Source organism: Diuraphis noxia, unplaced genomic scaffold (genome assembly GCF_037042655.1).
Source record: "Diuraphis noxia isolate RWA-SAM2 unplaced genomic scaffold, SU_Dnox_SAM2 contig0006, whole genome shotgun sequence".
Classification (NCBI taxonomy): Eukaryota; Metazoa; Arthropoda; class Insecta; order Hemiptera; family Aphididae; genus Diuraphis; species Diuraphis noxia.
Window position 1 is genome coordinate 2,918,653 of NW_028301716.1, and position 22,826 is coordinate 2,941,478.

The window sequence follows — 22,826 nt, forward strand, 5'->3', positions numbered from 1 at the left end:
AATATTGGCGACAATTCGTTCAAAAAATTAAATTGTTCTAAACCTTGCTTTGTCAATCATCAGGCATTGCAGCAAATTTGTTTGAAGGCAATCGAACAACAGATCCCATTCAGCTCTAAAATTTCCATTGAATATACAGAGCAACGAAAATCTAACTTGCAACATTTCCAAAAATTCGGCAATGGCAAATGTTTTGCAACAATTTAAGCCAATGGTGTGGGACGAATGTACGATGGTGCATAAAATATCTTTAGAGGCTTTAGATAGAACCTTAAAAAATCTACGAAACAACCAAAACAAATTTGATGGCGCAATGATTTTACTATCAAGTGATTTTCACCAAACATTGCCAGTGGTTCCACATTCAATGAGAGCTGATGAACTGAATGCGTGTTTAAAGTTCTCCAATTGTGGAAACATCGCTAGATATTACATTTAAGCAAGAATATGCGTTTCATGTAGAAAAATTATCAATCTATAGACATATATTATCTAAACAACTCATTGATATTGGTAATGGCAATTTTTCTATATATGTAATGACTGGCTGTATCACCTTTCCTAAAAGTTTATATCAATTAACACAATCAAAAGCTGAACTCATTCAAAAAGTGATTACAAATGTTACTCAAAATTACTGCTTACATGATTGGTTGAGCGAATGAGCTACACTGGCTCCCAAAAACACTGATGTAAATTAATTAAATTTTAAAATTCAAGATGAAATTCCTGACGAGATGAGGACTTATAAATAATTTGATACGGTAACTAATGAAGATGATGTTGTGAAATATCCACCGGAATTTTTAAATTCAATTGATTTTCCTGGATTGCCGCCTCACAACCTTCAATTAAAGGTTGGATCTGTATTTATAATGTTCCGAAATATTAACCAACCACAACTTTGTAACGGAACACTATAAGCAATAAAAAAAAAATACCGACTAACGTAATAGAAGTAGTCATATTGAAAGGAAAGTATAAAGGAGAATACCTTTTGATACCACGCATCAAATAATATCAAATAATCAAATAACCTCAAATAATTAAATAAAAAATAATGTGTACCATAAAGTACTACAGTGAAAATAAAACTTAATTCAGACTAAGTAAAAATAAAATGAAATATTATAAGAAGGTATCATAATAACCAAAAAACAAACAAAAGAAAAAAGCACAAGTTAATTATAAATTTGATTTAAATTTTATCACATTAGGGCTGTAATATTTTGATTTACACCATTGCCTAATTAAAGTAAAGAATAATTTAAAGTGTTCTATTTAATTAATCTAATTAATAAATCACAATCGTTAGTATGTTTAATGAGAAATTCATATAGAAATAAAATAAATAAAAATGGATTTCTATCTGTTAATCCTTTATGCATTTCAATTCCAATTGGTGGACCGATTGCGACGAAATTTGATATAATTATAATTGCACTATTTATCCAAGCGTGATTATTGGAAAAACGTAAAAATTATGTATTTATAATAAAGCATTTAAATAAAGGATAAACAGACATCATATACATAAATTATATTATATATATATATATATGTTTGTCCTATATACATTCTTAAACAGCTGGACCGATTGTGACAAAATTTGGTACATAATTTTATTAGACATATGGGCAGAATATAGGTTAAGTTAGAGAGTGATACTTATGCTTAAATATCATTCAATTTAATGTTTAAATTGTTAAAATTATATTGATAAAACGAAGAAAATTACATAATGATGTACGAAATTGAATATCGCTGTATGATTATAATATTTTATAACCACTATCTATCATTATGTATAAAAATATACTGCGAGAATCATCACATGAAATTAATTTAACACACAGTATGAACCATATAAGATGTAGGATTTTTAACGGGCTACGAAGTGCACGGGTTCAGCTATTTTATAATATTTTAAATACATAATAATATATTGTTAAAGTAAAATATTGTCAATTATAAATTATAATTCTTTAATTTTTCTAGCTTTTTTGGATTCAAAGTTACTTATAATATCTTCATAATCTAGTTGTTCTGAAAGTTCTTTTTGTATACAAATTGTAGCAAGTCTAGTAAGTCTTTGTTGTGACATGGTACTTCGTAAATATGTTTTAATAATTTTTAATTTAGAGAATGTTCAATCTGCTCCAGCGGACGTAATCGAAATTATTAACATAATTCGAAGTGCAATATTCAAGTTGGGAAATGTGTACATTTTTTAATTTCAGATAGTACTTGAAGTGGTGTAGTATTTTTATCAATCAAATGGCGGAAAATTAATATTTCTTCATATAAATCATAACTATTTAAATCTTTTATGTCATTCTCTGACAAACGCATTTCCAAATCTTTGCATAAAATTTCTAAATCGGGAACATGACAAAGTTTCTTAACATCATACAAAAATCCAAAAACTTCATTAAATGTATTGGTTTGATCGAATCACTTTGTTATTGAATTTATTGCACCATATTATACTATAACCAAGAAGTAATTGCAATTAAATACATCTGCTAGGTTTTGTATGACGTCATCGGCTCCTTCGTATTCAAACATTGTTTTTCTTTATCGATGTATTTTAAAGACTGATTCAATTTTTAACTTGTTTGCTAAATCGCATGCATCTTTTTTGGTCGCATCAAAACCATTATTCCTGTACTCGGTTAAAAATATTTGGAGAGCTTTAAGTAACTTTGTAGATGTATCTAAATTAATTTGTGGATTTTGAAGTGATTTACTAACAATATTTACTTCATTCAAAACGCTATACCAAATACAAAAACTAATTAAAAAATCATTAGTACACATTTCTGTAGATAATGAATTCGTTTCACTATATCATGGCTAAGTTAATAGTTGATTCATTAATTTCGTCAAAAGCATCTATGATTTCCTTAACCTAAAACCTAATCGTTTCAACCAGGGGCGGAGTGGGAACTAATTTCGGGTCTGGAAATAATATTTTACCTGCCCATTAGCTCATCGGCTGATTGTTTCAGGGGCTAACCTACCGATAGACTTGAAAAAAAAATATTACTGATCTATCAAATAACTAAATAAAAATAACAAATACAGTATACACATTTTGTTTTAATATTTTCATTAAATAATTACAAATACATAAAAAATATGATATACATACAAATATGATTAAGGGTATTTTAATTTTTAATATACCTATATATAACTTATGTGAGTAATTTAGAAAGTAGTTTTGATTTTTCACCAACTTTATTTATTATAATATCATTATCTAAACTATACAGAATTTGTTTTTCAATCACCATCAACATGAATGACCCCAAATGTTCGGTTGTCATTGAATTTCTCAACCTGTTTTTTAAATATTTTAATGTAGAAAATGACCGTTCACAGGCCACTCGTGTTACTGGCAAAGTTAGTAAATATTGATAAGCAATAGATAATGTAGAGTAAGCATTCGAGTAAAGATTGTACTTAATTAATGCATTATAACAACAAATACTACAGTTTTTTACATGTCTTACATTTGATTCTACTGTATTATTGCCTGCAGCTTGATCTATTTTAAATAAAAACTAAATTTATATAAGCACTAGACAATTTTTATTAAAAACAATAATTTACCTTCAAGTACTGTATATGAACAAGTAGGCAAGTCAGTATCGACAGCATCAGTTTTAACACATTTTTCATTTGATTCTACTGTATTATTGCCTGCAGCTTGATTAATAATAAAAACAAAACTTACACGAGCCCTTAACAGTTTTTTTTAAAGTAATAATTTACCCTCAAGTGTTGTATATGAATCAGTAAGCAGGTCAGTGTCAGTTTTATTAATACTAAATATTTAACCATTAGAAAAATATTAACTAGGTAATTACCGGCTGGTCCGGCTGTACGAAATAACGAAATAATCTTTGTGCAATCTTGAGCAGACTTGAGAAGTAATTTTTTTTTTTTATCACGTTATTTTTCTGCTCCTCCTTTTCTTTTTTCCAACGTGAGTGAATTGTTCATGATGAGAAAATTAAATTGTAAAAAGGTAGAGTCAAATGGGGTAATTGTAAATAAATTTTGTTACTTTTTAATATTTTTTTTATTTTCTAAATTATAATTAACAATACATTTTCTTTCTCATCAAAACCATTCATAAACATATCCTAGGCTTATAAAATTTCCTACACAAGACCAGAATATTAAATCACTTAAGAAAAAAAAATAATTTACATATGCCCCATTCATTTACATTTGCCCCATTTATTTGGGGTAAATGTAAACAATGATTTCACGTTATAAGAGTGAAATAGAATCTGGATCTGGGGCATATGTAAACAACCTGTACTACCTTTTATTTAACGTTTTGATAGACCCAATACACACAAATTTACATTAGCCCCAAATATTATACTTTGACGTTCATACCTTCATGTTATTAATATGAAATACATTAAAAATGATTGGTTAATTTTTTATGATTATTATTTACAAATGCCCCGATTTACAATTACCCCATTTGACCCTAAATCGTTTTGTAGAGAAAAAACCAAAACGACTAATAAGGAAAAACGGGCGAAAACAGCGGTTTTAATCATTTAGAATATTGTGATAATTCTGTTTTTAGTTTTTTCTAAATTAGTTTATATTATTGTAACAACTGATATTGTTATAATGTACTAATGTACATTGTACACAGTTACGACTTACAAAATATACTATTCAATTCTATAATTAGAATTTAAAACTGATGCGATAGATAAGAACAGTTCGTGCAGTCGTGTGTACGAGGAAGTGGAAATACTTGCTTGACAATAATATTATTATCGTCATTCGATATTTAATAATATATAATGTTCTAATGTTGGTATTACTCTTATTAGTATAATTCATATAATATCATATTAATATTAAATTGATATATTAACGTCATCACGTAATACTTTCAGATTATGTATAATAAGATTTATTTGTAATAAGGGTCATTCAAAATTATTTTAAATTTTGAACAATTGAGCACTAATTATACAAATTACAAATATTATTATTTGATGTTTGAATATTTTTTTTTCAATTGTTGTGGCAGGTCCAGCCCATCTGATATCCGCGAGTACCGGCCCATCTGGAAAATTCCAGATTTCCAGATGGGTCACTCCGCCCCTGGTTTCAACACTTGAGCAGTGACTCTCCCACTTGGTTCTGACTACTTTAGTAGAATAATAAATATTTATAAAATCTATGAGGAATTCTTTAATTGTAGGATTTGTAATTTCATCGTTTAAACATATATCTACAATATTCTTATAACAAAAGAAAGTTGCTATTGGCGGCTTATGTCTGGCTTTGGGGCAGTAAAAATGCTTCGATTTTTGACTTCAGTACCTCGTTCGATCAGAAAGTGAATCTAGTTGGTACTTTGTGAGGTTAAAAGTAAAAAAATTCTCAATACTTTTCTAAATAATCGAGAAAAATAAACTAAAAATTAAGGCAAACACGGGAAATTTTACGCACACTCATTTTTCGACAAAACCGATTTTGATTTTTGATGTAACGTTAAAACAAAAGGCTCATCATATATTTTTACAATAGAAATTGAAAAATAAAAGAAATGCTTAGTCACAATTTTTTTTTATAAGCATTTAAAGTTCAAATTTTAACTTAATACGTAAAAATTACGGCAATGTTAAAATTATCTTAGATAGAAATTCATAAAAGTTTTTCTTTTTAATTCTAAGATTTGAAAATTTAATACAAGGTCCTAATATATTTTTACAATAGCAGTTGCAAAATAAAAGGAATACATAGTCACAATTTTTTTTTTAAGCATTCAAAGTTTGAGTTTTGACAACATATTATGTAAAAATCACGAAAATCCATAAATTATTTTGTGCTAGAAATTCATAAAAAATTTTCTTTTATATCTAAGATTTAAAAATTTAATACATGGCTCCTATAATATTTTTACAATAGCAATTGAAAAATAAAAGAAATGCGTAGTTACAATTTTTTTTACAAGCATTCAAAGTTTGAATTTTGACAACATGTGTAAAAATCACGAAAATCACGAAAATGCGCAAATTATTTTAAACTAGAAATTCATAAAAATTTTCTTTTTAAATCTAAGATTTGAAAATTTTTAATAATCTATAATATATTCTTGACAGATAAACCGTCTTCGCTCAGAATCGTTTTTGGTATACAATGATATTATATCATTGGATTCAAATTTAATTCCATCCATTACAGTAACCCACTTGTAACCTACTGTACAGCAGAGCGACATCACGACTTACCCGCCTTTTTTAAATTTTTTTTTCGTTGGCCATTATCTCAATTAACTCATTTTGTATATCATACCCTAGATAATGAGTATGAATTTTATGATTTATTATTCTTTTCAAATGTTCACAAATGAAAGGGTCAAATTTGGCAAACATTTCTATCAGACCTAAAAATTTTCCATTATTAGGTTGGTAAAGAACGTCCGTGGAACATCTAAATACGTCATTATGCTTAGTCAAAAAATTTATTTCCGCTATAATACGATTTAAGTCTTCTATCCAATGATTTTTTTTTTTTTGTATGATTATCTGATGGGCCTTATCAATGGTCTCTAATTTTCCTAATTTTAGCCTCAATTCTGACCAATCAATTGCAACTTTTATGTGTGTTTGTGAAATTTCATGCGATTTCAATCTTTAGTATGTTTATGTTTCCAGTCCCTTAAACCAACAGTAACCAAAGAACTAATATGTAGATGCATTTCACGATTAGGAAAAAGTTAACAACAAAAAAAATAGGCGCGATCACACGAAACACTATATACTAGCCTCTGACGATCACTAAACTCACCATTAGTTAATTTCCTAGAATAGAAACTATTGGAAAATTGTCTTTCCGTTTTATCAATTAAACTAATAGGATATTTTATATTAATTTTTCTTTTTGGTCCAAGTTTGACTAAATCAACTCTTATACTATATTATTATATTATTGTACTTATACAATCTGGCCAGTTATAAGGATCTGTTAAGTCGATGATTTTAAAAGGATTTAAAATAGTTGTTGGATTTAAATTATGCGATATTGACTCTTAACTTTTTTCACTCGAAGGTGGTAAAACAATATCTACATTTACATTAAAAACATTTTCTATACCTAATGGTTTGTGGTTTAGATTAGTCTTATTTATTTGATATTTGTTCATTATTAGAATTAGAAGTACTACTAGACCGTGGTAATTGAAGAAATCGCGACATTGACATGTTTTTTATGCATTTTTTTTTTGTTTTTACATTTTTTTTTTTTTTTTTGGTGCTCGGGAGAATAGAAATGAAATTTATCACAATCGTGACAGTCCATAGTAGATTAAATAAATAACTAAAAATATAAAAATAATGCAATTATTTTACTGATAGCTAAATGTCCATTATTCATATAATTATAATATATGAACATCTGCACAAGAAAGTTACAAAGAACTATTAATCAGTAGTGATAGTATTATTATCTTATCAGTATAATAAGAAGGGCTATGATGTATATGCAAATATCCATATTTTTTTTTATTAAAAATGTGCAATAAAAGTATGCTAAAATATACCACATATGTAAATATTATGAAATACATTTTTGAAAAATACTTGATATTTTCATATATACTTCAATAGCCTTTAAAATTAGATATTAGGAAAATTAAATAAATGTAATTAATCTACAAAGATTCATTACGTATTAAGTAGAGAATTGATATAACAAATATTACTTAAATTATTTAAATATAAAGTTTTTATGGTTTTTATACTCAATTTTCATTGACTTTATCTCATTAAAAATGTATGGTTGTACTTATGGTAACACTATTTCATTCAAAATACTAAAACATTATATTTTAAACCTATTTAACGAAAATAATCTGGTAGAAATCAACTTAAATTTATTGTGGTACTTGAGTATTTAGGGTAATATGTTGTGAGTGTGTGTTGGGTAATATTTAGACACATGATCAAAAATTAACTTTATTTTTGATTTCATTCAAGTGGGAGCATTATAAATAACGGGGCCCCAAAATCGCGAAGCCCGAGGTATGTGCCCGCATTTAAATATAAATAAATGGACTGCGCTTAGAGAGAGAAATTATGAAACCATTGACCTATAATAGGTCAATGCATGAAACCGATATTGAATGAGAGAGATAAAAACAGTTGGGGGCAATCATGGAGGAAATAATTTAACACTTATATTATGGTATTACCATAATATAAGGTATATGATATTACCATGGTATTATAAACCATTATATCACTATCGAGATTAAAAATAACACTATCTAGGTATATTATATATAGCCGTGATCAGTGATTACTGCAACCGATTGCAATTTGCAACGTCCTGCATCCAACTCAAGCATAACTAATTGACACTTCAGGCTTCGACTAATTCAACAAGTTTTTTCATTTATAATTTATTTATTTACATTAGATATATTTATTGTATATTATAACATTTTAAACTACAATATCACCTTAAAATGAAGACTTATTCTATTAAAGGTTGTAAAACTACCATTAAAGATCAAGGTATTAAAATGCATGGATGAGTAGATATCAGATATTATATTATCAGTTAAATAATTTATGATTTATGTACTCTTTATATATAATATTACTTCACTATGATATTAATTTAGCATATCTAAAGGGAATATTGGTGATCAATGGGTCCATCAAATTTTAATAATATAACATCTGTGATAATATATTGAATACATTTCATTGACCACTGTATCAAATATCAACAATTATTATCAGTAATACCTACTACAATCTATAAATTACAATAATTTCATGGCATAAATGAAATATAATATTATTTCTTTCATGATTGCCCCTAACTATATCCATCTCTCTCACACAATGTACATTTTAGATTCTGATTGTCGAAGGGTGAGGAAAGCGAAGTCCATTTATTAATATGTCTATGCGTGCCCCGCTCGTCCCGATGCTTGTTCCGGCGGTGCCCGTGATTCATACTTATTTACAGAGCCTGATTTACCAAATATATGGACCAGGACAAAATAAAAAAATTGGGCCATAATATGTATTATATTACATAGTTAGTGTTAGTCACCGGTGGGCCCATTGGCGACATTGGACCCAGGACAAATGACTATTTTGTCCGTGCGAAATTATGGCCCTGCTTATTTATCTGATGTATTGGGGCTTTTATAACTTTCACCAGGTACCTATTAATAATTGGCTTTGTAACTCATATATTATTCTCAAAGCAGTTCCATTTGTTGATACCATCAATCTAATACAGAAAAAAAAATTGTAATAATATTATTATCCTATAACTGTTTAAGATTTTTAACAAATTAGCCATTTATTTATTTATCATAAACTATTTTATATAAAATAATTAGACAAACAATTCATTTAACTTAAGCATAATAATTTTAATATACATTAATACTAGAAAGACATGTGTAGTTTATCATATATCCTGTATCTTGTATAAAAAATAATTAAAATGGTGTATATTGTAACGTCACAGTATTACCACAACAATAACTATAGAGATACATCAGGTTTATTTATAATGGGTTTATAGAAAATATAAAATTCATAATTATTATACAGTTAAAATTTTGTCTTTCATTGAAGTATATAAACTTCATATAAACTCAATGATAAAAAAGAGAGTAAGTGGATGTCACTCTACTGTACATTAGGGGGTTACTCTGACTAGGGTAGGTTAAATTTGAATGCAACGGTAGGTATCATTGTATACGAAAAACGATTCTGAACGGAGATGATTTGTCAGTCTAGGATATATTATATTTAAATATTGTCATATATTCTATTTTGAAACAAATATTTTATTTTTTAATTAGGACGCATTTTGCATAAGGTTAGTCAATTTTTCCAAAAACATTACATGTAGTTATCATAATTCATAATACCTTATATTATCATAGATATACAATATACATATACCTGGTTTGATGATAAATCATTATATCGTTATCATTATACGTGATTTCATAAAAATTTAAAACTCATACGCACATAACATTTTTCCTATAATGATGCTTCGAGTTTCCTCTATAGCTACTTGAAGGAAAACTCAGTGTTGTATTTTTAATCCTTAGTTATAAACAAAAAATATTTTATGATTTTTCAACTTCAAAATTACTTGCAAATTTTCGCGTTTTCGACAGATTTCGTAAAAATTTGAAGTATAAACGGTTATAAAAAAAAAATTGTGACTAACGATTTTTAATTTTTTTTAGCTACAATAAGAACAACTCATAAGGAACCTTATATTAAACTTTCAAGTTTTTTTGATCATCCAAAATTTTTTTATCGTCACTTCAAAAAAAAAAATTTTCAGAAAAATCGAAAATTTCAGTGGTCTATAAATAACTCAAATAAAGTCAACATTTTTGAAAATTAAACTTTTTATAGATAACACTAACATAAACATTTGTTGAAAATTTCAAGTATATACAGTGATTAGTTGTTGAATTACAACCATATAAAAAAATCGATTTTTTTGAAAACTGTTAGAAAATGTTTATTTTTAACCTGTATAATGCATCAAGGATATTCACTTTTAAATCGGAAAACACCCCCAAAGTTTGAAATTGAAGCATTATTTCGACGAGTTATGCTGTACACAGACACACACAAAAAAAAAAAAAACACATCATTGTAAAATCAATACATTCATCACTTCGTTCAGAATCTATAAATAAAGACAAATACAATAGATGCATAAATATCAAATAAACAGAAAAAAAATAATAAACTATATAAAACAAATAACCACTAATAATAAAATAAATTTGTGAAAGTACATAGGTGTGTCTATTATCTTTAATCTGTTTATACCTAAATAGTAAATTTAACTATATATAATGTTTTTCAACAAAGATAACTTATTTTTATGGATCAGAAATTTAACAAAATATTAGTTGTCATCGTATTGGCTTAATAGTATTTAAATAATAATTATATTGATGATCTTTTGTTTATTGTAATTAAATAATTCACCAATTTTTTAGAGTTGATAGTTAATATTTTATTAAAAAATGCTGAATATTATTTAAAAAATATTCAATTGATAGATTAAAAATAATACTCCTGAAAAATGTATAATTTTAATGTATATATTTAAATGTAAAATAGATATTTTTACTATTAATGATATAAAAGATATTTAAATAAAGAAAATAAAAAATAAATTTATGATAAAATTTAAAAAAAATTTAGAAAAATAGTGAATAAACGATGATATAGAAGTATAAATTATATTATTACGAGTATATCTAAAAACTACATATAATATACATTAAACATTGACTGTAATCAATTAATGTTTTTAACTATAAGATATATTATTAAAATGTTTATCTCATGTAGAATAACTTTGGACTGATTACCAAATACTATTGTAAAATATTCACCATTAATGTTCACTTCACTATTTGACTTGTCTATACCCTAAATTTAATATAACAATTAAAACAATATTTATTATTTAATCTAAAGTCATGAAGGTATTTAAATATTTTAATAATTATTAGTATAACATACACTATTATATGAATCAACTTCATTAGTTTTATCTATAACATAGGATGGATTACTTTGATTCACCTATTCTTAAAAACATTGTACAATAAAACATAATATAAATATTTTTATTTAAAAATACAGTTAAGTCATATAATAAATCATAAGTAAATGGGTATAATTTTTAAAAATAAAAGTTTATTCATAAAACTTTATAATTTTTTAGGAATTTTAAATACACAACTCCATAAAATATAATAATTATTAATGAAGTTGGTAAATGGAAAAACTATTTATTACACATCCCAACAAACAAACATATTTATTTTGTTGTCTGTAATTTTTTTACTGATTAAGACTATGTTTGGTGTGCTGATTTCAATTACGTAATTAGTTTTTTTCAATCAGTTCTATTTATTGATATTTGTGATGACTAAATATATCTTTGCAAGTGGGTATAGTAAGTATTGGACTAAAGCTGGTTACACTCATAAATAAATAAATAATCGCACCAAATAGAACGTGGGTATTTTGATGTTTATATTCAAACGGAAATACATAGACGCGTTCTGTCGCGAGTGTACGCGATAAATCGCTCCGGCTTAATTTTAGCACGTTTGGTCGCGATTGAACTCTAAAATTAAACTGTGTTTTCCAAATATTTATATACACACCGTTTCTATCTGTTTTTCGTTATCGCAAAGATAAACTGTTGACTATATATTTTCAATACGTTATAAAATATATAAAAATAGATTGATATATATTAAACGTAGGTGATAAACGAAACGTGAGCGAATCAATTTAATCGCTTTTAATTTAATTTTAATCTGTGTGTAGTGTAACGAGCCCTTCTAGGATTGTCAAGAAGTTGAATGGAATAATCAACACTTGATGTTTTTTGAATAATATTTTATTTATTACAAGTCCAATAATTAATAATATTGAAAAAATGACTAAGTTCAATTAATTTATTTAATGGTAATAACGAAATGTGACTTCTAGTGTGTTCAGCTTCCAGTCGCTAGTTGTTGGTAAGTTCGTCTGACTATCGTACGGTCTACGAGTCCTCTTGTAGAGAAATCCCTAGTCCCTACTCCAGTGGTCATATCTATGTTACGTAACTCCCATGGTCATATATGGTGCGTGTGATCGTGGCGTGTGGCTACACGCGACACTTAACCGGATGTCCCTTACACAAAACATTATAACACGATCTCCGTTTACATAAAACACACAATTCCTGCGTGACCTACTTAAAAGAATATTTATATGAGTAGTGAAATATATAGTGTCATATGAATTATTACTATTATTACTATTATTAGCACTACGCCGCTGCTCTTCAGCATTATTATTATGATATTACTACCAGGGACTCATAAGTAAATATAGATAAAGTCACAGCTCGTTACACCTCACCGCTAAAAAAAAGGTTTTTGTAGGGCTATAACATCATAGAACTACAAAAAGCTTAAAATTCATTGTTACAATTTCAATAATATGACTAGATATCAAACTATCCAGTTTACAAAGTTTACAATTATTGTTGATAATATTATAAAATTACAGATTACATATTTTTATATATATATATATAATTTTGTTGATTAATTACAATAAATATTTTGTTAGTATAATAATTATATAATCATATATATTTTTACAATGGTATATATTTTTTTTTTTATACAATAATAGTTGATTAATAGTTTTGTTAGTTAATACATATAATATTTTCCTTTAATTACAATAATAAATTGATTAGTAAATTATAAATTTTTTTCTCTTAATATTATTGACCATTCATAATTATTTGTCTAAAATGATTATTATTTTATCTTTCATAGAATAACATATCAGTGGCGGTTGGCACCCTTTCTATAAATCTGGCTAATTCCATACATATAGGATTATTTAAATTTCTATTTATCATCATATCTACTAAAAATCGTTTTATAGAATTTATTATTTCCAAAATTTCTTTATCTTCATACGGTACTAATATAGATTCATTTGCAGTTATTATATGATAATCAAAACAAGTTGTAAAATTATACCATTCTCCTTGGTTTGGATTAATGTGTGTTTGTATAGCTAAATTTATATTTAGTTCCTGCAATAATTGATTGTTCCTATCCATTATGATTTATTTACTGATTCCTACTATTTTATTTAAATGTTATCTGTTTATTCTTACTTATTTATACTATTATTATTTTTTTTTTACAAAAAATGACTTATGAGGTTTTCATATTTATATTTTCTAACCATGAAATCAAATATACATTTAGTTAAGATTACGTCTGTACGAGGGTCATGAGCATAAGTTAATTTATGGTTCTTTGAACATATTAATCCATGAGTTTCTTCTAGGTTTAGTTATCTTCCCTTCTTATCGAAAGTTCCTACATCCACCTCGAATAATATCTGCTTAGTATCTGATTTCACTATCTGTATTACAAATTGTTGATTAAAATATTTATCATAACACGTTAAATTTATCATAGGAAATTCGATGATACCTAATTTCTTTAAAATAACCTTATCTGAACTACCGTTCCACACAACTAATATATTTATTTTATTATCCCTTAAAATATAATTTTTTATATAATCTGCATTTAGACTGTTTACATCTGCTCTCAGACTTTTATTCAATTGGTCCAAGCAAGCATCCCTTAGTTCAGTTTTACACTTAAAAATCCTACGGATCTCCTTTTGTGCTACTTGTATTTCCGAATTTTTCATTGGGTCCGGTCTTATTCCTGTTTTCGATATAACATGACCTAAATATAAACATTCTCGCTTTACAAATTCACACTTATCGGGTTGTATTTTCAAATTGTGCAATCGTAATCGTTCGAACACATCGATTAATTTTTTATTATGATCTATTAAATTTTTCCCATATATTATTATGTCGTCAAGATATACTAAACATTTTATTCCAATTATTCCAGACAATACGTTATCCATTAACCTTTGAAACGTAGCAGGGCTAGTTTTCATTCCCATTGCCATTCGTTTAAACTGATAATGCGCGTTATTAGCTGAAAAGGCTGTTAATTCACGTGAAGCTTTAGATACAGGAATTTGATGAAATCCAGAAGCAAGGTCAATGACACTGAATAATTGACATTGTCCTAAATGATCTAATATTTCCGTAATGTTCGGTAAAGGATGAAATTCATTTAAAGTGACCTGATTCAGAGCTCTAAAGTCTATTACAATACGAAACTTTTCTTTCCCACTGGCGTCTGCCTTTTTCTTTACTAACAAGAGTGGTGCGTTCCACGGTGAACTAGAAGGTTCTATAATATCATCTTGCTCCATTTTATCTAATTGATTTCTTATTTCTGTCTGTTGTGAGTAAGGTAACCTATAAGGTCTTTGATAAATTGGTTGTTGGTTAATATTTAAATTAATAACATGCTCGGCTGCATCTGTAAAAGTTAATCGATCTCCTTCTAAATAGAATATTTCTGCGTATCGTTCACATATTTTAAATATCGTTTGCCTTTCCTCATCACTCATATGATCGCTTCGTATTAGATTTAAAATTTTGATTTACACGATTATCATTATTAATTTCGGTTTTTATCGCGTGTATGTTATAATTGTTTGCGGTTTCATACAATATTTTATTCATAATATTCGTATCTATTTCTTGTGAAAGTTCGGACACATTTAATAAACTAACCATGACCCTTCCTGTTTCCACGGTCCCTATTATATTCGCACAATATACATCTTTTATCAGTTCCTGTTTGTGTATTATAATATTTTTATTTTCCATAGCTGGGTCTGCGATAGGCACTGCCACAACGGTTTCCGTTCGTGGTTTTAATACAAATTTCATTTCATTTTTATTTATTTCATTAATTAAACTATCATTACTATCATTATCTATAATTAACGAATTTTTAGCTATATCTATAATTGCTTTATTCTCTATTAAAAATTTTTGTCCTAAAATACCATCCTTAGGTATTGGAAACGAATCATAAACTACTTGAAACTCAGTTTCTATATTAATATCATCAAATCTTAAAATTATTTTTACTAAGCCTACTGTTGGTACAATTTTGTCATTAATTCCTTTTAAATATATTTTTTTTTTCATTTACTAGTGTATCTGGTATCAAAGTACTACATTTTATTAAATTAACATCACTTCCAGTATCTAAAAGTAAATCTATAAATTCCTTCTTTATATTAACACTTTGGCATGACACATGATTATCATTTATAACAGTTACAAAGTATAAGCATCTTGTTCCTCGACAGCGGCTATTAAATTTATCGGGCGAGCGCCACTTGCCTCGTTCGATCGATTTAAGTTTCCCGAAAAATTATTAGTTTGTTCCGAATTTAGTTTCTTATAACATCTCGATATATCATGACCTACTATATTACAATATGTACATTTTACAACTCCAGTATTATGATTTATTGCTGGTCGCGTAAAATTATTATGTGCATTCGGATTACGCGTATTATTTATACCTCGCGCTTGCATACAATCCCGTGCGTAATGGTTTCCTCCGCATTGGTAACAGCTTATATTACTCAATACGTTATTATTTGGATAGTTATTATTATTGCGATTATAGTTATTATTACGTGGTGGGAATCTATTATTATTATTAAAATTATTTCGATTCTGATTATTGTTTAGTCTATTAAAATTTTGGTTTTGATTAAATTGTGGTCTAATAAAATTGTTGTTCGGTCTTTGATTATAAGATTGTCGCGGATAATTATTAGTGTTAAAATGTCTGTTACTATTATTTAAATTTCTGTTATTATTATGTCCGTACCTATTATTAACTGTTTCAAAATTATTGTTATTTCGCCTATTATTTCCACCATTATCATTTCCATTTCGCGCGTTATTGTTCCCATAATACTGATACGCGTCATAATCGGATGTAAGTTCGGATTCTTCCTCTTTAGCTAACTGCATAGCAGATTCAAGTGTAGGAGGATTACGTGATTTTACTATCGTTCTTAAACTTGGAATTAGACCTTTTAAAAATACTACTAATGTTTGTTCCTTTAATTGGTCAGTTATTACGGTAGATTGCTCAGGCGTTTTGTCTTTTGTACTAACTACACATAAATTAAAATATAATTGTTCTACCCTATGTGCATAAGAACTAACGTCCTCATTATTTCTCATTCTTACCGAATTTAACGCTACCTGTAAAGATGATGCTGTTCTCTGTGGTTCAAAAGCGTCTAACAAAATTAATTTTATTCCTTCCCACTCTGATACGTTCCTATATCTACACACTTCTAATGCTTTATCAAATAATTTCGTATTTATAAATTTAGTAAGTATCGATAATTCCTCCTTGTCTACCATTGAACATGCTAAATCGCAAGCTCTTATAAATTGATGTACATCACGCTCACCTGTACATGTGGGTATCATACCTGTAACCTTGTCTAAAGAAACTTTAGTAACTGTAGCCATTTTATTAACCTTCCTTGTATTACGTTTAGTTGGTTCTAATTGAGTATGTATTAACCCTTTCTTGGTACGTGTTCCTATTTGTCGTAACTCTATCTCGTTAACTAAAATTGGTCTTATACTTGTATTTAATAAATCTTTTTCCCTTAATGACTTCAAATATTTTTCCCTATCTAAATCTACTGAATATTGATAACCTTCTTCTGTACTTAAATCAATTAATATTTCACTTTCAACTATTTTTACTTTATCGTTATTTTTATTATCTTTAATATCTACTACGTTTTTATTATCAATAGTAACGTTAGTGGGTTCAGTTTTTACAAGTTCCTTAATTTCCTGTAATTCTTCCGTTAATAAATTTTTACTATCTGTTTCCTTAACTTCTAATGTATTATTTTCTTTATTCATTAATCTTTCTTATCATATTCAATTAATACTTCTAATACGTAAATAATTTAATTACTCAAATTTTTCAACTGACTATCAATTATAATTTATTATTTATTCGCTTCAAATTAATTATTAATTCTATTTCCTATTTATTTATTTTTACTAAATATATTAAATAATATTTAATTATATATAATTTTTATTCAACTCAAAATTATTAAACTCATAAATTCCTACACATAACAATATTCGTTATTATTTATTTTATATATAATTTTTTTTTATTATCTTTCACAATTATAAATTTTTTTTTACTTAAGGACTTATTACGGCCTTATTATTATTATTCTCTTTAATTCATTTAAATCTCAATAATACACAAAATTTCTACAAAAAGGACTTATTCCGGCCTTATAAAATTAATTCCAATTAAACAATTCACAATATACTTCATTTATCTTCAAAAAAAAATCACAAAATAACAGGACTTACTTCACGGCCTACAATAATAAATTCAAACACAGACTTCAATTGTCTAAAAAAATTTCTCTAATATCAGGACTTACTTCACGGCCTATATAACTTCAATATATAAATTCACAAAATATTAGGACTTACTACTCGGCCTATAAAAATCAAAAATACAGACTTCAACTGTCTTCAAATAATTTCACAAAATATAAGGACTTACTTCACGGCCTTTATCTGATCTATCTTCTCTGCCTTTAAAAAAATATAAATTCTTCTCAATAATTCTCAATTTCACAATATTCTTTATTATTAAATTCTCTCAATTATAAATTCTCAATTCGATGTTACAACAATTGTCAACTAGGGAAATAAATAAAAATAATTTTTATTTTTATTTTATGTTTTAGTGTACAGTGTACACTATAAAAATTTTATTATTTTTTTTAAAAATAAAAATAAATACGCAAACGAATTAAAATTCTTTATATTATTTATATTATTCTTTATATTCTTTATAATTTCTTATATTTATAAATTTTACAATTTGTTGAACTATATTTTATTAGTTTTAAAATTATTTCATTAATTATTTCGTTATATTTAAACTTGTTTTAAATATTTAATTTAATTTAATAACTATATTTATTTTAATTTGACTTTTCTTTATTATTTTATTATTTATTTAATTCTTTATATTATGTTAAATTAAATTAAATTATTAAAATATTTAAATTATTTAAAGTATTAAAAGTATACTTAAAAGTATTTTAAAAATTTAGCGTAGAAATTTAAATTAAATTTGCGTAATTTAGAATTTTATTTATTTTCAATAAAACGTTTAAAAAAAAATTTTTTAATTTAATAAATTATTATTATAATTGTTTTTCTGTTATTATATTTTTTAACTAATATTATTATTTATTCCCCAATCTTATTCCTTAATTAAAACTATACTATGGTCAATAATACCATAGGAGACGAACAAACTAATTTTCACAACTTTATTCTAATACTCACACCAAAGCGGCTGAATTGACGGATGATGATGATATTCCTTGATTTTCCTTGACTGCTACTGCTGGGTTTTCGTTTTCACGGAGTCGTGGGAAGATGGCCTGTCTTCTCACGGTGATCGGATATGAATTGGTATCACGTCAATTGTTCGCCGAAAATAGTTCGCGCGACAATTGCTCGCGCGTCTAATGTTCGCCTGAAAATAGTTCGAATACGAAAATTGTTCGTGCAAAAATTGTTCGTATGTTCACATAACATTAAATAAAAATAAGTAAATAATTGTAATAATAATAATAATAATAATAATAATATATTAATAATACATAAAAAATAATTATAATGTTGAGTATTTTTCCACGTTTGTAGATGTCAATAATATTAAGTACATGGTTTTTATATTTGTAGTTGGAAATTGTATGCAACACCACGAAGGTAATCCATTGTTACACGGTTATTATAATCTGCACATATTTTTTTTAAATTTTCACTTTTATTTTTATAAATTTTTTTGGATGGTGGTTCTTGACCCGCGACATACTGCTGAATTTTTAAAGTATTAATACTTTCTTCTTTTTGGAGTGCATGTATAAACCTCCAAATTGATGGATGTTTGGATGAATTAAGTGTAGACGAAAAACAATTGTGCCATCCTTCAACTGAATTATTAGTTCGTGGAAGGTCTGCCGCTACTAAATCATAACAATTCCATACACTAATGGGGATGATCGGATCTCTTCTTTGGCCTCTACGATGCAAACGGCCAATCCAGGTGCCCTCAAAGTAGTCTATAATTGGCATTAAAAGTTCTTCATTTTCAGAAAAGTATTCAGAGTCTAAAAGTTTTTCATAGTCTTTTATAACTTTGTTTTGTGGCACAAAAGCAAGAGCAGGTAACATACGAATATGTAAGGCAAATTCAGAATCTTGTATGTAATTTTTTTGTAACCCTGCTTCTTGTAAGTGGCGCCAAATACATTGTGATAGGTGAAAAAAACATCCATTAATTGAGGCATTTGGAAATTCAGATTTAACAGCATTCATCGCTGCTTTTTCGAAATCCATCATAATAGACTTGGGATTTAAATTTTGGTTTAATGATTTAAGAGCCTTAAACATTTGTATATATGTATCTTCTTTTTTGTCGGGTAGAAGAGCGTAAGCAGAAGGGATAACATTTGAATAATGTACAGCGTGAATGGTATATAACTGTTTAAACGGAATAGGCGAACAACTAAAAGTGCCATCGCAAAACCAATTAAGGCAATTATTCATTAACTCCAAACTATTTTTCGTTGAAAACAATAATATTCTTTTTGTATCCGATTTGTTATCAAAAAGAAGAAAATCGTCGCCATTTGTCGTCTTTGTAAATTCGTCAGGAATATCAAAACTAAAGTTTAAAGGGTTTACAGGAGCATTTAGTTTAGTTCGACGAGCACGTTGTATTGTTCTTTTCAAACTAGCTACGCTGGGTAATTGACCTGCAACCGATAAGGGAACCTAAGAAAAATATAAACGTATATATAGTTCTAACATGACATGTATATTATTCCTATAAACATTCAGCCTAAAATTCAAATTCTTTACGCAAGTTTCGAGCACTTTTTTATAATTTTAATTTAAAATTCAAAATATTTAGATAATTCAATTTACCTGACTTGCTAAATTTCCTATGACTCCATGACTTGTAGCAGCGGAGGTTTGTGCATCGTGTTTCATGTTATAGATTAATTCCTTTGTCTCCACTTGAGCATTATCTGGTACATGATTATGTTCATAACTTTTGACAACTACGTCATTTTCCACACGAACACGACCACCACACTTATATTTTTTATACAATGAACATTTCCAAAAAGTTTTTTTTTCCGTTTGTTTTTCGCGGTAGAACATGTAACTTTTATGTACGAGTATATCTGTACCACGATCACTTTTTACATATTTTAAAACCATAGTAATTAAATACTTATTGCGGTAAAATAAATGATGGTCAAAATTACTGGTTGACGGTTGTACTGTTGTTTGATTTTTGTGACAGGTATGTGTTAGTATTAGTATTGTTATTAGTAGATAACTACTATTCCAGAACACATTGGGATTTTTGTGCCCATTATATTATAATGTTCGATAACGAGATACGTTATCGATATGGTTTTAAAACTTCACACAGTTCACACTAAATCAAATAGTATGTTATTTATACTGCCGTATAGATTACAAAATATATTACGTGATAATCAAGTCTTATTATTTTTTTTTTTTACGAACAATTCATGCACGAACAATTTTCGTATTCGAACTATTTCCATGCGAACATTAGACGCGCGAGCAATTGTCGCGCGAACTATTTTCGGCGAACAATTGACGCATATCCTATGAATTACCTCCGTTAGAAGTAGAAAGAAGAAAAATTTTCGAAAATAATTTCAAAAATATTCTAAGTATTCTTCTTTTTTCCTCTTGAAACAACCCTGTCCACAGCGCCAAATTGTAACGAGCCCTTCTAGGATTGTCAAGAAGTTGAATGGAATAATCAACACTTGATGTTTTTTGAATAATATTTTATTTATTACAAGTCCAATAATTAATAATATTGAAAAAATGACTAAGTTCAATTAATTTATTTAATGGTAATAACGAAATGTGACTTCTAGTGTGTTCAGCTTCCAGTCGCTAGTTGTTGGTAAGTTCGTCTGACTATCGTACGGTCTACGAGTCCTCTTGTAGAGAAATCCCTAGTCCCTACTCCAGTGGTCATATCTATGTTACGTAACTCCCATGGTCATATATGGTGCGTGTGATCGTGGCGTGTGGCTACACGCGACACTTAACCGGATGTCCCTTACACAAAACATTATAACACGATCTCCGTTTACATAAAACACACAATTCCTGCGTGACCTACTTAAAAGAATATTTATATGAGTAGTGAAATATATAGTGTCATATGAATTATTACTATTATTACTATTATTAGCACTACGCCGCTGCTCTTCAGCATTATTATTATGATATTACTACCAGGGACTCATAAGTAAATATAGATAAAGTCACAGCTCGTTACAGTAGCCTGTGTACGTGAAGTAGTATTTCGTTTGTTTTTCTACATCTTTCCTCTTTTGTCAGTGTCTCATTTTACTATTTCGACTGTTCTAAGTTCTGTGTATAGCAATTAATGAAATTTAATAATGGCATCTAGTCGAAGAAGTCGTGTCAATCATCCAAATGTGTTTTGCTACGTGTGTGCTGAGTACACTCTTAAAGAGAACAAGAAGACCATTTCTGATTTTTTAAAAGAGCTTATTTTGTGTACTTTGGTGTTGGACTTGGTGATCAAGACAAAGTTTGTGCTCCGCATATTGTATGTAAAACTTGTACAGAGCACTTACGGCAATGGATTAATGGGAAGAGAAGGAGTCTAAAATTTGGTATCCCAATGGTTTGGAGAGAACCTATAAAAAATATTGATGACTGTTATTTTTGTATTGTAAATATTACTGGTATAAATCGAAACAACCGAAGTAAGTGGAAATATCCTGATTTGGCTTCTGCAAGACGACCTGTTCCTCACTTAGACGAAATTCCTATTCCAACGTTCCATCAACTTCCAGAAATCCCTGAGGATGAATTTTGCAATTTCGATGTTTCTGATGCAGACCTTGGGAGTGATAGTGATTATGAGGGAGCATCGTCAAGTCCTCAGCGTTTCAATCAAAACGAGTTAAGTGACTTAATTAGAGAACTGTGTCTCTCAAAAGAAGCGTCTGAGTTATTAGATTATAGATTAAATGATAAAAATCTATTAAAAAGTGGAACAAAAATTACATTTTACCATACTAGAGAAAAGGATTTGTTATCTTTTTTGTCTCATGAAAACGATCTTGTGTTTTGTAAATATGTTA

The 22,826-nt window shown here is 27.6% G+C and overlaps 3 protein-coding genes across 3 annotated transcripts in view; 1 reads left to right on the forward strand and 2 right to left on the reverse strand.

Annotated features, from left to right (window-relative positions):
- The window catches only part of LOC149054580 (E3 ubiquitin-protein ligase MARCHF3-like), a 47,332-nt gene that overhangs the window by 9,798 nt on the left and 14,708 nt on the right, over positions 1–22,826 (forward strand). The gene's annotated exons all lie outside the window — the stretch shown is intronic.
- LOC149054582 (uncharacterized) lies at positions 15,782–17,457 on the reverse strand. The gene has a single exon (XM_089230011.1). The coding sequence runs from the start codon at positions 17,455–17,457 to the stop codon at positions 15,826–15,828; it is 1,632 nt and encodes a 543-aa protein (XP_089086137.1). The 3' UTR covers positions 15,782–15,825.
- Positions 19,318–20,211, reverse strand: LOC149054583 (uncharacterized). The gene has a single exon (XM_089230012.1). It carries the CDS (start codon positions 20,194–20,196, stop codon positions 19,318–19,320), a length of 879 nt encoding a protein of 292 aa, XP_089086138.1. The 5' UTR covers positions 20,197–20,211.